The sequence below is a fragment of the Chelonoidis abingdonii genome, chromosome 7 (assembly GCF_003597395.2).
Source record: "Chelonoidis abingdonii isolate Lonesome George chromosome 7, CheloAbing_2.0, whole genome shotgun sequence".
In the NCBI taxonomy this organism is placed as follows: Eukaryota; Metazoa; Chordata; order Testudines; family Testudinidae; genus Chelonoidis; species Chelonoidis abingdonii.
The window spans coordinates 54,649,284-54,664,856 of record NC_133775.1 but is presented as its reverse complement, the minus strand read 5'-3'; the positions used below and the strand labels follow the sequence as shown (position 1 = coordinate 54,664,856).

Here is a 15,573-nt window from a genome sequence, read left to right as displayed (position 1 = left end):
TGGGGTTCTGTTCACCTAGGCCGCAAGTGGGCTGAGCAGGGCCCTGCGGCCCGGGACTCCGGGCTGGTGGGGGTCCCAGGCTGGTGGGGGTGCAGAGTCAGGGCTAGGGTTGCGGGGTGGTGTGAGAGATGAAGGGAGTCAAGCAGAGAGGATGGTATGTATGAGGGAGGTACAGGGCTTCAGGGCAGGACCTGGGGTGGGTGCAGGGCCAGGGCAGAGGGCGTGGGGTGGGTGTGGTGGGTGGGTGTGTGTTGTGTGTGTGTGTGGGTTCAGGGTCACAGGCTCAGGGGAGAGTGCTTGGGGTGGAACCCCTTGCCCCTAATGAACCTCTCAACCCCCCTGCTCCCTTGTCCCCTCGATTACGCCATCTCTGGGACCCCACCCCCTATCTAAGCCTCCTGTTCCTGTGTCGCCCAGACTGGAACTATACCTCCTACCTGTCCCCTGACTGCCCTGACCCCTATCCACACCCCATCCCCCACCCAGACCCGCGGATTCCATGCCTTCCAACCACTCCCTCCCCCTGACACGAAAACCCCCAGAACTCCCGACCACATCCAACCCCACCCAACTCCCTGCTGCCCAACTCCTTTCCACACCTCTAGCCTCCTGACAGGCACCCACAGAACTTCCCAACTCGTAACACCCCCGCGCTCCTTGTCCCTGACCACTTCCTTCGAGCCCCTTACCCCCCACGCCTAACTCCCCCCCTCGCCGGACCCTCCTTGTTCCAGTCCGCTACTGCCCTGCCCATTCACCCCTGCCCCGACAAAACCCGGGACTCTCATGCCCCATCCAACCCACCCCCACCTCTAACCACCCTGGCTCCCTGTCCCCTCACTGCCCCCATCACCTTATCCAACCCCCCAGCCATGGGCCCTTACCAATGAGGCCTCCACACGAGCTAGATCCGCTTGCATCCACGGGGAGCACACAGCCTCGCCCTCTCTCCGTTGACAGGGAGCGGGTTCTGCCTCCCCACGGAGCAAACGGTAACTGCCTGGCGGGAGCTCACAGCCCCAACTCCCAGAGAGCTGCGCCCGGCGGACAGGGCTCCATGGAGGGGAGAAGCAGGGGACGAGCCCAGCAGCTTGCGTGACGCTTGGCCCCACGTCCGGCCGGAGCCCGCGACGCTGCAGCTTGCCATGGCGGGAGAGTGGGGCCTATTTGTCCTCCTGTGTGCGCACAGCTATGCTTCCTGCTCGCTGCCCCGCGGGGGAAAGTGAGGGCAAGAGGAGAGCGCACTGGGTTGGGCAGGAATTTTAGTGGCATGCTGGAGTCCCGGCAGGCCTCAGCGTGCCATTAAAAATTGGCTCGGTGCCATCGGGTTGTCACCCCTGTGTTAGAGTAAAACTGTTTTGCTGAGCCAGTGGAGAGTAATCCTTCTCCTCACCCCTGAAATGGCCATCATTTTCAAAAAACTACTCCAAACTTGTCATGTTTTCTTTTGTTACAACTCATTTGAATGTATTCTTAATTGTTGTTATTCTGACTGAGTTCTTTTCTCATCTTCACTATCTGTGACATTGACAAATCATGAAGGTAAATTTCAAGCATCTAGGTCCAGTTTTCAAAAAGTGGCTTAGGAACCACGTCTATCGCTTTTCATTTTTTTCATCAAGTGAGGCTTAGGCTCCTACTCACTTAAGTGCTTTTTAAAAATGTTATTTAATCTTTGAACTTCCTTGTCGCCTTTCTGTAAAATTGAGCTAACTTTCACATTTTTGTAAAATGAGCAAGTCTTTTCCACCCAGACTGTTTTGCCATTAAATTGGGATGATAGATCCAGTTTCTTTAATGGAGGAAAGGAGACTGCTCGATTCACAGTGTAGATCTTCTCCCACTGCAGAAATTCAATCTCTGTGCATTGTTGCAGGAAACACAAGATGACCTCAAAATGTTCAAATTGAGCATTTATTTCGATGCCATTAATTACTGATACCATAAACTATTTGTTTCTCTGGGTGGGGAGAAGGGGCATTGTACTGTATGGCCTCGCTGCTGAGTATGTTTGTGTGTTTAAACGGTATGTCAGTCACTGACCAGAAGAGGAAGCTGCTGCTGTGTTATCTTGAGTTTGAGTTTAGCGCGAATAGTTGATTACATAGATTTTCATAAGTTTGCTACAATTCTGCTTCCTTTCAAACAGGTTACAGTGATTAATTAAACTGTATCTGTACTCTCTTACCCTTCTGGTTTGGTTCTTACAGGAACATGCTACCCAGCTGATGAACCATGCCTTTAACTTGCTCGGTGGACGGGTCGGGTCAGGAACCAAGTGTGGGGATGTAGATGATGCTTGGGAAAGTTGTATTGTGGAAACAGTGATTATCTTTATGAACATTGCAAATCTAATACACATTCTGCTGCTAATACTTCAGACTGATGCACCACTCAAACCCTTGTTGATTTTCTAGATCGGGGTAGGCAAAAAACATGGCTTGTGGGCCTGATCCAGCCCATCAAGGGCTTTGGATCTAGCCGCAAGGATTGCCAGCCCAGTGGCGCATGGGGCCAAGGCAAGGGCCTCCCTCCTGACCTGAGCTCCATGCCGCCTCCGAAGCAGCTGGCACTGTGTCCACTGCAGCCCCTGGGAGGAGGGGGATGGCAGAACGGCTCCAGGCGCTGCCATCCCTGAAAGGCACTGCCCACCACACAGCTCCCATTAGGCCGGAACGGTGAAACTGCAGCCAATGAGCTTCAGAGGGGTACCCAGCAGGCATGGCACATGCAGGAGCCCTCTACCCACTGTCCCAGCCGCCACCTCCCCACCAAGAGGCCGCAGGGATGTGGTTCTGGCTGCTTCCCGGGTAGCAGTGTGGGGCAGGGCATGCGGAAGCCCTCCCTTAGACCCCATTACGCACTCTGCACCTTAGAGCCAACTCAAAGTAAGGCGGCCAGGTTGGAGCCTGCACCCTAAACCCCCTGCCCTGAGCTCCCTGCCACATCCTGCATTCCCAATCCTCTGCCACATGCCCCCCGCATCCCAGCTCCTGCCGTGAGGCCTTTGCCACATCCAGCTCCTGCCTGAGCCCCTGTTGCACCCCCTCCAGCCCTAACCTTGCCCTAACCCCTTCCTGCACACCAAACACCAGCCGCAATTCCCTCCTGCACCCTTGCCCCAGCCCTTAATTCATGCCCTGCATGCAATTTCCCCACCCAGAAATGGCCCTCAGAACAAAGTTTGTTCACCCTGTCCTAGATGCACACAAGATGCCACGAATGTGTCATATTATAAATAGAGGTGGTGGGATAAAAACATAAAGTTTTAGTAATTTCTATATAGCCACTTTCCTCTCTTCTTATGAGGTTAACTGATATAGTTATTCATTTTCCAAAAAAACATGGAATTGAACCCATCAAGGTGAGATAAGAGTTAGAATAATTTTGGATAGCACAATTTTTTTCTTAGTGAAAATCATCCATACATCAGTGCACACAATCCGGACTTAAGGCCGCCAAGTGAATTCAATGGCTGAAACGGTGTGGCTGGTCATTAATCGGACTCTTCCGGAGCAAAGAGACTACTGGCCATTGTGCTAGTTAATAAGCCCATTTTTAAATGACAGAAAGCTTTCAAAGGGTAACTAAAAAAAGAGGTCAAAATGACTCTTACCATCATAAGTGTACTGATTCATCTAGCTCAATTCTGGTCAGTAGGAGTTTGCTAATGTCTACTTCAAAGAAGAATGTCAGGTTTTACATCCTTCCTGTTTAAATATCCATCATTTTAAAAAACTAGCATATTTTTTTACTCAACTGGCAATGCGTGACTGATTGCGTCAAACATATTTCTAAGATTCTTTTGGTTAAAAAATAACCATCAATATATCATGATATCCTCACCAAAACCATAGCCGAATTTAATTGTATACTGATTAAATGTTATTTCATAGGTTTCACTGACAGAATTCTGATTGAGTACCGTTGGACACTCTTGGTGGTAGGTTAGATCCTGTTTTTTGGCAAAATGTTTAATTGACAGAATAAACTGTTTATCATGCTACCTCTAGTCAGATTTCCCAGTGTAGAATTCCTGTTCTTTTTGAAATAATCGTTGAAGTGTTAGTAAGAAAACCTCAGTTAATCTCTTATCCATCCAAAAAGGCAGCTACTCTGTTGTATAAGGACTTAAACAATGGTACAACACTGACACTGATGTTTAACTTGAATTTTTTTGAAATAATAAAATACTTCTTTGCCTTGTAGTTGATCCAATATGAAAGTCCATTGTGTTGCTGTTGTTTCTTTTTTTTTACTTACAAAGTAATAATATCATTTAGCTTCACCTGCAATAATGTAAGGGCTTTTCTACTCTTAAAATGCTGCACCGCCATCACTGCTGCAACCATCGCTGTAGCGCTTCAATGTAGACACTACGCCGTTGCCAATGGGAAGGTTTTGGCGTCAGTGTAGGTCAGAAGGTGGGCAAACTTTTCTGGCCCGAGGCGCACATCCTGGGTCATTCGAAATGTATGCGCAAGGCCATGAATGCTCACCAAAATTGGGGGTTGGGAGTAGGAAGGGTGAAGCTCCAGCTGGAAGTGCGTGGGCTCTGGGTGGCCAGGGATGCAGAAGGGTGCTCCTTCCGGCTGGGACTTGAGGGGTCAGAAAGGGCAGAGGGGGATCAGCGCTGGGGCAGGTGGTTTGGGGCGACGGGAGGGGGTCATGGTGCACGCACTCCAGGGGGGCACTTACCTCAAACAGCTCCCTGAACCCAGCGCACGTCCCCCCTCCAGCCTCCTATGCAGAGGCAGCAGACAGCTGCCCCGTTGCTTGGGGTGGGTGAGCCCCCTGGCTGCCTTCCTATGTTTAGGAGCTGGAGAGGGGCAAGCCACTGCTTCCAGGAAGTTGTGCGAGCCGGCAAGTCCCCAAACTCTGCTCCCTAGCCGGAGCTCGAGGTGTACGGATTTGCCGGCCTCTGGCTGCTAGTTTGCCTACCTTGTTAAGTACCTCATCTGCTGTCGACGCCTCCCCTGTGAGGTGTTCGTTTACACAGAGGGTTAGCTTAGGTCATTTAACTCTTGCTCATGGGTGGATTTTCCACACCCCTGAAGTGATCGCTAGGTTATACCATGAGCTAAACTCTAGTGTAGACCAGGCCAAGTTTAATCTGTTGACTTCTGTGACTTTACTCCTGGGGAAATTCTATCCAAAAAATTAATAAAATTCTACACACATTGTGATGATTTTAACCTTTTCATAACACAATATAATCAGCCAGTTTCATTATTTTGAGAATTCATTTCAAAATACCTATGAGCAAACTATGTCTGTAACAATATCAGATGACAAAAACAAATTCCCCTAAGGGGTAAAGAGTGAGTAAAGACCCCCTACAAAACTACAGTTCCTGTTTCCTCTTTCCCCCCCCTCACAGGAGGCCCAGCCAAGGGCCTGCACCCCCTCCCACCCAAAGTCCAGCTGCAGGCGCACCACGACCGTAGACCACCCAGCCGCTCGCCTGTCTATCGAGCTCAGCCTTCGGCGGTGCCCCCCAACCCAGACACTCCGCACACGCACGGGGTCTCCCCTGCCACCACCTTGCCCCTTTCTCTCAGAACTTAGCCACTATAGGAGATCCCCCCTCCCCTGGGAGCAGAACCTTCCCACCCCCTCCAAGAGCAACCCTCGGGTGCTCCCCAGCTCAGCACTAAACCGCACCCCCTCCTACCCTATATCAGCTGTGCTCACTTCGCTACCGCAGAGCCCAGGGATCCAGAGGGAGAAAAGAGCCTCAGGCTGAATTCCAGGGTTGTAATGGAGTTTTCCTGCACACGGGCTTCTTCCTCAGCGCATGCCAAGGACTGCAGCTGTGGAAAGTCTCCAGCTTCAAATCCCTTCCTCCAGCAGAAGTCTTCTTTTGTGAGCTGGGCTCTGCCAGGTCCAATGCGCCCCTAGTGGACCACCTAGGAGCTCGCCCAGCAACCAAGTTCTGAAGGAAAAAAGTCCTTTGGTTCCTGACCCAGTATGGCTGGTTCTTATGTTTCTGCAAAATTACAAATACCAGATACTATGTACTGATGTGAATTAATATAATATTCTTTTGTTTTTACCTGCACAATACCTGTATCAAATAAAAGTGAAACTATAACCCACTTTGTATTCTTACTGAGTTGTAGATTGAAATCAATTAATATTTAAAAAATGTTAAAAACATCCAAAAATATTTAAATAAAATGAATATTCTATTATTGTTAAATGCAGTAAAAACTATGTACTTTTTAGAATTGCATGATTAATCATGATTAGATTTTTTAAATCGCTTGAAGTCCCTATATTCGACTTTATAGCAGGCATGAGCTTGAAAACTGTGAGTTCATTCCAGAATTTGAGGAATAAGAATATGTGGGTGCAGGCGGTAGAAAACACTGACTACAATGTACTATAGTTGAAAGAAGGAAAAAAACTTGGTAAATCGCAGACACGTTGTCAGTGGTTATTCCTGTTGATAACTACTTTGTCATTCCACATAATTAACTATAGCAAACCAGACTAAACTGGATACTATTCACATAATGTAATCAGGATATGATGTGGTCAGGCAGAAAAGCAATTTGAGCCATTTTGAGTATTTCCCTGCTTTTTAACAGGATAACTTTATATCATACGTGAATGTCCCTGACTACCACTACACTTTCTGAAGTAGATCAGTTTTAGCAGCATCAGCACCTAAAATGACTAAATTATTTTTGTTTTCCAAGTGTTAAATTAAAAATACAAAGAGTTTGAAGATGCTGGTAAAAAATTATGATATAAAGAGTGTTAATTTAGATAATAGACATAGTAAGTATCAGTGTTGAAACTAATAATAAGAGTCCTTGGTAAGTAACTAAGTTTTCTTCATTTATTCAGTGCACTTAGATGTGATCTCCTGTCAACTTTCCTCCACTCAGCTGATGCGGAGAATGGTGGTTCCCCTGGATCCAGCAGAATTTAACTATCTGTTGTAGAAAGGAACCGATATAGAATAGGATGTCAAATTCAGTTGCTGACAAGCCAGCCAGGAAGCTATTTTTAATAACAAATTGAAAAAAGTGCCAGGATAGCAGTGGCGCAAACCTCCCTTTTTCTAGTGTAGATGTGCCTCAAAGCTAAGATTATGTTGTGCAAGTACATTGTGTATATCGAGAATGTCAAATTTTCTTATAAGTTTATAAAACTTCGACTTGTATAATCTCAGGGTTCTCGTTTGTGTTTTCATCCGTTTTGGAGTCACAAAAAAGGAGTGTTGCAGTATATTAGGTCTGTGGCTAAGGGATAAATTCTGAAAGGCGATGATCTCTCTTGAGGATGAAGACAACATCTATTTGTGTTTAATTTTTTTAAAAAAATCATCACAGGTGCTGACAGAGGTTTCTCAACGAAGCTGTTTGATAGATTATTAAAACAAGTGATGCTCCTCAGAATTCAGATATCATTTACTACAATTTTCAGAACGTTATTTCACATAGAAGTAAATGATATCAACCATTTGATTACTGTGGGCTATATAAACAACAATCAACTCATGTCAATTTAAGCTCATGAAAACCTTTAAGATACTGACCTCTAACCTCCATCCATGGCGGATAATCAATCTAGTTACTCGTTCAGTAATTACTACCTTCAGTGTGTTTTTACATATATATTTTTCAGTGAAATGCTATTAGGGAAAATTTATTGTTATGATTTTGCTCATCACACAGGCTTCCATTGATTTTCAGTTGGAATTGTAATGTGCTTCAGAGAACTAATCTGAAACACATATCACACATAGTTTATACAGTGCTTGTCACAATGGTAGAAATTATGCACTGACTGTGACCCTACTGACGTGAAATACATGTGAAATATCTTTTCTTGCGTGTTACAGAGGTCTTTTAGGGGGCACTGCAGTGGCAAATTATGTGAATAGAAAAAGGTGAATACATGCAGTGGTGACAGTGGTGAAGCTTCGTGCACAATGCAAACCATACTGGCTACCAAAACTTTACCTGCTTTTAACACTACCAAGCGGTCTCCCTTATCAAGAGTAAGTGTTTTATAATTTCAGAATCACCCCACATGAATGGCAAAACTGTCTAATATTTCAGGAGTTATTATAGGTAGCAGAAGGGAGAGAAAGCCTTTATTTGTGAAACATATGCATTAATTTCTTTGTATCATAGATCAGAAAATAGTTAATATATCATCGTTGCCCTGTGAGTTGAGAGACATGAATGGTGTTGAGGTAGGTCTTACTTAACTAGATGAGTGGAGAGCCATCTTCGGCAGAGCTGAGCGCGCAATGAACAAGTGTTTAAACTTTGTTATTACAAGTTTCTAATCCCTTTTTGTATGTGAGTATCAGTTTGGGTGAAACAGTACACAATGACTCACCCTTATACTGTGTTTGCCACACAAGGCGATCTAGTTGGCAGAACAATTCAGATACTCTTTGTGACTGCGAGTGTGCTAACTGCCACTCACTTAGTCTTAAATTTTGTTTTGGCTGTCTAATTGTTGCCTCTTCCAGGTCTCTGCTTCGACACATGCACCTCTTGGTCCTGAATGCATCATTCACTGATGCACTTACAGGAAGGATGGCAGAATCCTCGATGAAACCTGTCTACTAGTATCGGTTCACCTGCAGGCATGGATACATAGGAGGTCCTGCTGGCAGCACACAGATGGCATGGTATCGAATATATATGATGTTCATTTATCACGTAGTGTGTAGCTCTGCTATAAAGGATAATCGTATTGCGTACTCGTCCGCATCTAAAGCAAGCCTCCTCTATGGAGTGTGTGTCGAGCTCACCTTTGCGCATCAGGCCACTAAAATTCACCTAACTTTCGTTTGCGCCCTTAGTTTAATGACAGAGACAACAAGTCCCTCCAGTTCTTTTTCTTCTGCAGAAGGTTTTATTGCTGGGTATAATGCTGGACTATTTTTTGCGTTCTATATTTGTAACTTTCATTACATCACCCAGCTAAAGCAGGCACAAATTCTTAGCTTATTGGTTTAAATTATTACCCCGGTTAGCTTATCCCTGAATCAGATTGCAGGGACTCCGAACCAGAGTGTTCCAAATCCTAGGTGAGTAACCCTTACCTGGTTGTGAATATATTGGGTCCTCCCATTTTTCACAAATAATTGTGAAACGTCTCTGTTTTGACCTGATGCAGAAAAGAAAAATCGTTATTAAATCTGAACTTTTCTTTTTCCTTTGGTAGGATGAAAAGTTTCCATGCAGCTCTACTTCTAAGTGACATAGGCACTTACTGAAAAATGTTTACACCCACCACAGTATCCTTTGTGTGGCTAGATAGACGTCAGAGTGGGGTAGTGCTTGTCAGTTTTGCGTATGAATTAATGATCTTTGTTTTTTATTATGAACAAATAACAAAATAAAGTACAGTATCTAGAGATTCTTATCTCGGCCCATCATTGAGCTGTATATAAGTATGTGCTAGAGCTAAATGAAAGGAGAATCTCAGCTTGTTCGTTTTAGTTAATTTAAAATTTGGTTGTAAAAGTCCAGAAGCTCGCGCGACCAGGAGACAGGAGGACAGATATGACGGTACAGCTTGTGGCAGGTACCTTGACCTTGATTTAGCTGCTTAAGTCCGATTCATCAGGAACACACACATTTGAGAAGTTCTTTCTCATGGCTCTTATTTATTGGGGTTAGGTTTTGAAATTAACTGCCATGCTGTTACAATTATTGTTAAGTTTTACACATTCAATTCCATGGTAAAGGGAGTGGAAAGATGTTCGGATTAAGTTGTATTTGTGGTTCATTGGTATGGATTTTGCATCTTTTAAGCTTACTGTGGCACAAGGATAATGTGTGTTTCAGAAAAATACAAATATGGCATATCTAAATACTATTTAATTTTTTTATTCAAAAGTTCTAGAACGTGAATGTTGACGCACGCTGAAAGGTAGTAATAATCAATACAAAACTAAGGAAAACTTAAATATATTGATAATCGGGTAATAGATCTTGTCCAAGGTGCTTTTGGATAGAAAGGTTCTAATTGATTGTATGATAACTTGAACAGACAGAGTAATTGGCGAGGCACATGGCTATCTGGGTTAAAGTGCATTTCTGTTCTGAAAATTCACTCTGAAGAATAGCTAGTGAACTTTGCATGTTTTATGATTTCAAGGCAAATGATTTAGTTTGTTCCGGTGGAGGACCAGCAGCGGGCTGAGCGGGCCAGCAGCGTAAGATCAACATTTTAATTTCATTTTAAATGGAGCTTCTTAAACATTTTGAAAACACTGTTTATTTTACAATACAACACTAGTTTAGTTATATAATATTCAGACTTATAGAGAGAGACCTTCTAAAAAACATTAAAATGTATTACTGGCACGCGAAGTTAGAGTGAATAAATGAAGACTCGGCACATCGCTTCTGAAAGGTTGCCGACCCCTGCTCTTAACACTAAGTACTTAGCATCCTTCAGTCAGTCAGAAATATCAGCAATGTCAGTATAGTCCAATTCAGGTGTGCTGAATAAAATACCTGTTTATGGTCAACGCAAATTTTGTAGCTGACTTCAATGTGAGCAAAATCAAGCCTTAAGGCCCTAGTTCAGAGTTTTGGTAACTGTCAAAATAAAAGGCACTAAAGTTGAAGAGTCAGAAACTGAAATAAGAGTGATACCAGAGACTGGTGAAATATTTTGGTGTAAGACTTGATTTTTAAGTTTCTTTTTAAAATAGCTTTTCAAAATTCTATTTGCTCCTGGCTTTTTTGACAAGCACATAAAGTGCTAGCTTTTTTCTTAGTAATCAACAGAGGAAAAGGCAGGAAAGTATGTTTTGTACTTGGGCTAGTAAATTCAAACCTTTTCACCAAACAGTTTTATTTTTAAACCACTACCAGAATGACATATGTAAAGAAATAAAAACATACGTACAAATTTTAATTATGAACAGTGACCCAGGTTTTTTGGCAAGTTATGAGAATCACTAATATAAAGCTTTATTTTCCTATTTCTGAAGACCAAAAAATACTTAAAATAAATGTTGTGCAAGGTGTTGACTTCCTATAAGACATGTAGTATGAGGGAACAATTAGTGATAGAACATGTCTACCTCAGTTCCACTGGTTGCTGTATTATACTATCTAATTCTAATCTGAGAGTAGAAATCTAATGAGCAGCATAACAGAAGCAAATGTGCAGCAAATAAATATAGGCAGTAGAATGTGCTGTGACAGATTAGTGTGACTGTTTACCCAGACACATGGGGTAGGGAAGAAAAAATATAGGTTGTTTTTCAGTTGAGGGCCTATTGTTCTTTGAAAACTCTGCTCCCATCACCACCTTCTATTCTTCCTGAGTTCAGCTACCAGAGCCAGGGAATAGCTCTCATTTCAAATATTGTACACTGTACAATTATTGTGAAAAACTGATTCATGAACTGTGAAGTAGAAGCAATTTCAAAATTAAGAGATCACTAGCTAAAATTGTGGACAAAGCCAATAATCAGGTAATTCTGATAAAGCTACCTTCAAGAGAGACAGAAAGGGAATATTACTCACTAAAACAAAAGTAATAGTCTACATCCTGAAGAGCAGGAAACACTCTGAAAAATGAGGGAATACAGGTTAGTTATCTAGATCTATCTAGAGATGGGTTAAGACTATGGGCCGAAAGCTGTCCTGAGTTATACCCCCTTCCAATTCAATTGAGATCAATGGATAAAGAGATGTATTAAGATCAAAATTTGGCATACAAACTACATAGGTTAAAACATCTGTATGTATTAAATTCATAAGAACATGTCCTGACTGACAAATAGGGCTGTTTGGTTTATGTCAGGACTCCAAATTAAGAACAGCATTGTTACAGTCCACTTGAAAAAAATGCACACGGCTGCCATTGCTGTATGATTAGGACTATTTACCCAAGGGACTAACAACTGTTTTTTCACATATCCTTTGTGAGAGCGTGAAGAAATGCTCCTAGTTATCAGACTTGTCAGTGAGGGCATAAAAAGCTACTATCTGCCCTCCCAACTGACATATGAAAAAGTATAAAAGATAACCCACTGCATGCAAACATGAAATGTGAGCCTAATCCACTCAAGTCCAAAAACACAGAAATAGTAAATCAACAATTTTCAGCTCCTTGTCTCAACAACTGCTTAAAAAAAACCCCACACAACTTAATTTTCTTGCTATCAGTGTCAAGGTTGAAACTCCAGTCTTTACTTCAAGTTAAACAAACACAGAATATGACTTGTTTGTTTAATGCTCTAGCATACGTGGCAAATAAATATCCTTTTGACATTTATGCTTCCAGGATATCTGAAGTCATACTTCCTCTTAACCCAACATTTTCTTGCCACAAATGTAGAGAAGGCAGCTATTAGCTTCAAATTTACAGTAATGCAAAGTAAAGCACAAATGTCTCAGCTGACTGACGAGTTTTGTCCAACATTAGGCAAGATAGGTTCTCTAATTAGAAGCAAAAAAGACAGAGCAAGGCAGATTGAAAGCCAGACATTTTTATGTAGTTGGGTTTCAAGTAACTCTAGAAATTATTTCATAGCCTACATACCTGAACATGTTTAACAAAAACCAGTTCTCACAACAGCTTCTCTTCTGTGCTTTAATACCTTTGGTATTTATAAACAGCAAAGAATCTCATTCACTGTATGCATTATCTATTTACATGTCTCATTAACTTTTAACCTCTTTGGAAGTTAAAGGGTTACAGCATAATACCGAGCTGTACAGTCAACATACTCTCAAGGGACAGTGGTTTTCCATGTGTGAGCAGGTGCAGTTTACTAAAGAAAGGTCTGTGTTGTAATAAGAACAGGTATATCCCCAGCAGAGAAAATACAAAGTTGAAAACAATTAAAATGTTTTTGTTAGAAGTACATACTTTACTAAACTAAGGTATCATAAGAATGACTGGTATTTCAGGCCATGTCTACACTATCGCTTTTGTCAGTATAACTTATGCCGTTCAGGGCTGTGGAAAAAACTTTGGATGGCCTTAGATTTTCAGATGTACAGTTAACAAGGGTCACCTGTTTCCCCCTCAACGTTTCCCATTTCAGTGTATTGATAGTATTGTATTCTTATCAATAACTGTATTTTAAATTGAAAAATTCTATTGTTGAAATAAAAATATTTATTCTGGAACAGGACCAAACTAATACATTAGGCTATAACAAGACTGACTAAACAACAAAACAGTTTCATGTCCAAGACAACTGAAAGAGACCTAAAATTGTTTTGACAACACTAAATTACAACACAAACACACACACACACACACACATCATATAAATAGTAGCAAATGTGGACCACTTAATTTACAATTGTCTATTTAGCACCAGGTTATGTAATATGGGTCTGATGCTAGAGGTGTTTTTATTTATTTATTTATTAGGTGAAATGGAACTTTTGTGAGCAAAGAAGCTGCAAAATCTACAGCAAATATAACATCACAAGGCAAATATGAGGTTACATAATTAATGTTAGGCCAATAAAGTGTAATCAAAAGTTATCTGCAAGAATATATAAAACATTTTGATATTCACTGGCACAACCAATACATAATTAACAATTATTGTGTTCACTAGAATTTGATAACTACAGACACGAATCTTTTCAAGTGTTCTTGGTCTGTAGGTATTTTGCAACATTTTTGTTCAGAGGTCTCATGCTACCAAATAAATCAAGGGAACATTGATTTAGTAAGAAATTTATAAAAGGAGATACACTACATTAAGAATAGCAAGCAGGTTTACATAGAAAGGTCCTGATCCTGAAATGCAGGTTTATCTGTACAGAGCCCCATCAGCTTTTAGCTTTATAGACCAACTGTAAGGATCCAACTGGAAAAATCGGACTTTGAGACTGTATTGCAACATCTTCCCTTTAAAATATTTTTAAATTCCATAACTTAGCACTTTTTATTTTCAATTATCTTTACAAACACTTAAATTCTTAGAGACCACTGCATTTCAGATCTAGGGGGGGAAAAAAAATAAATCAAGTATAGGTTAAGTAACCTGTCAGGAATTCCTAGCTACTGTTCCTGTGATCAAACATTACTGTCCCCCTACATTCATATTTCTCATATGCAGACATTTCAAAAGAAAATCATATAAGCTGCATATACGAACTTCAACTTCAGTTTTCCCCCAATAGAGTTTCAGCAAGTTTTTTTAAATCTGTTAGGTTGATGATAAAACTGCTGACAAATGCAAAACAAACTTTAATTTATGTGTAACCATAATTGAAGAAATTGGTATTTTACTTACCATGTAATTGCTATAAGCATGATCAAACATTTCTAACACTTGATTCCTAAGAAAAGGAACAGGAAAAAATTTATTGAAATAAGTATCAGTTTCATATTTCCTCTTCTATTTGTCAAACTTTAACACAATAAAAGTACTGTAGTTTAATATCTGGAGATTAATATCAGATGCCCATAAAAATACATAACATTGACTTCATCTCTGGAACTTTGCCCAAGTAAAGTTGATGAAGTAAAACAACCAGTGGTAAGATATTTTATGGTCTGTTTGGACCTTATGAAAGAGAGGAGAATGAAACACTATCTAAAGATAGTCCAAGAGTAGCAGGTGGTATGCAAACTGACCCCCAACAGGCCAGTCCTGTAACACTACTGCTATTCCAATACTGGGGCTTCTTCTGAACAACACTTCTTCAAGTCCCTACGTTTATTGTGCAATGATTTGTTTTTGGGAGCGTTGCACTTGCAAAGAGAAAAGAACTCCCAATCATAAAATCCAGTTTTCCAGTGCAGTATATTTACATTTTTTAACCACAATTATTATACTGAAAAGACCAAATAGGCTACTAGATACTTTGCTAGATACTAAAAATCATGGTCTTAGGCCATGTCTATAATATGCAGCTTTTAGCAACTGTAGCCACTCTTTGTTGACATGAGAGAGCTCTCCTGCTGACAAAAAACTTCCATTCCCCACAAGCAGCAGCGGGTGCTGTTCAGACTGGTTTTTAGTCGGTAAAACTTTTATGGTTCAGGGAGATGTTTTTTTTTTTAAACACCCCTGAATGACAAAAAGTTTTGCTGATGAAGTGCCAATGTAGACATATGTGATAACTACTTATGATAAACAATCTGTTTGGTCTTGTATTTAGCTGACACCCTGAGTTTCTTTCTCAGACCTGAAGAAGAGCTGTATTGCTGGAAACCCTTTTCTCTCTCTCTCTCACCAACAGAAGCACCCACCTTATCGATCTAAGAACCAGTCAGGAGGCACACTCCTCATTCAGCAAAACCCCAGTACATAATTCTGTGTGCCTTCTGCAACAGTTGATATCATCAACACCAAAAGCTATTTTACATGTTAGTGGAATCATAAGTTACCAGGTTCCATATTTTCCCTGAATTACAATCTTGGTAAGTAAAGAAAAAATGGTTTCAATATTATTTATGAATGTATATATTTGTAATGTCTAAATAGTGGTCATGATCTGAAATGTCACTATATTCAATGGCACTCACTCTCTCAATAGCTGCCTCCTGTCTTAGCAAAGACTATTTTACTAATAAAAGATAGTAGGGAAAAACCTATTA

The 15,573-nt window shown here is 41.4% G+C and overlaps 1 protein-coding gene across 8 annotated transcripts in view; it reads right to left on the bottom strand.

The window, feature by feature from the left end:
• The window catches only part of EDEM3 (ER degradation enhancing alpha-mannosidase like protein 3), a 67,838-nt gene that overhangs the window by 50,317 nt on the left and 1,948 nt on the right, over window positions 1-15,573 (bottom strand). For all 8 annotated transcript variants that reach the window (XR_012656263.1, XM_075067874.1, XM_075067873.1 and 5 more), the window contains one exon: window positions 14,264-14,309. Coding sequence is in view for 7 of the 8 variants with exons in the window: in XM_075067874.1 (XP_074923975.1) it covers window positions 14,264-14,309 (46 nt within the window). In the remaining variant the exon portion in view is untranslated. The remainder of the gene's footprint in view (window positions 1-14,263; window positions 14,310-15,573) is intronic.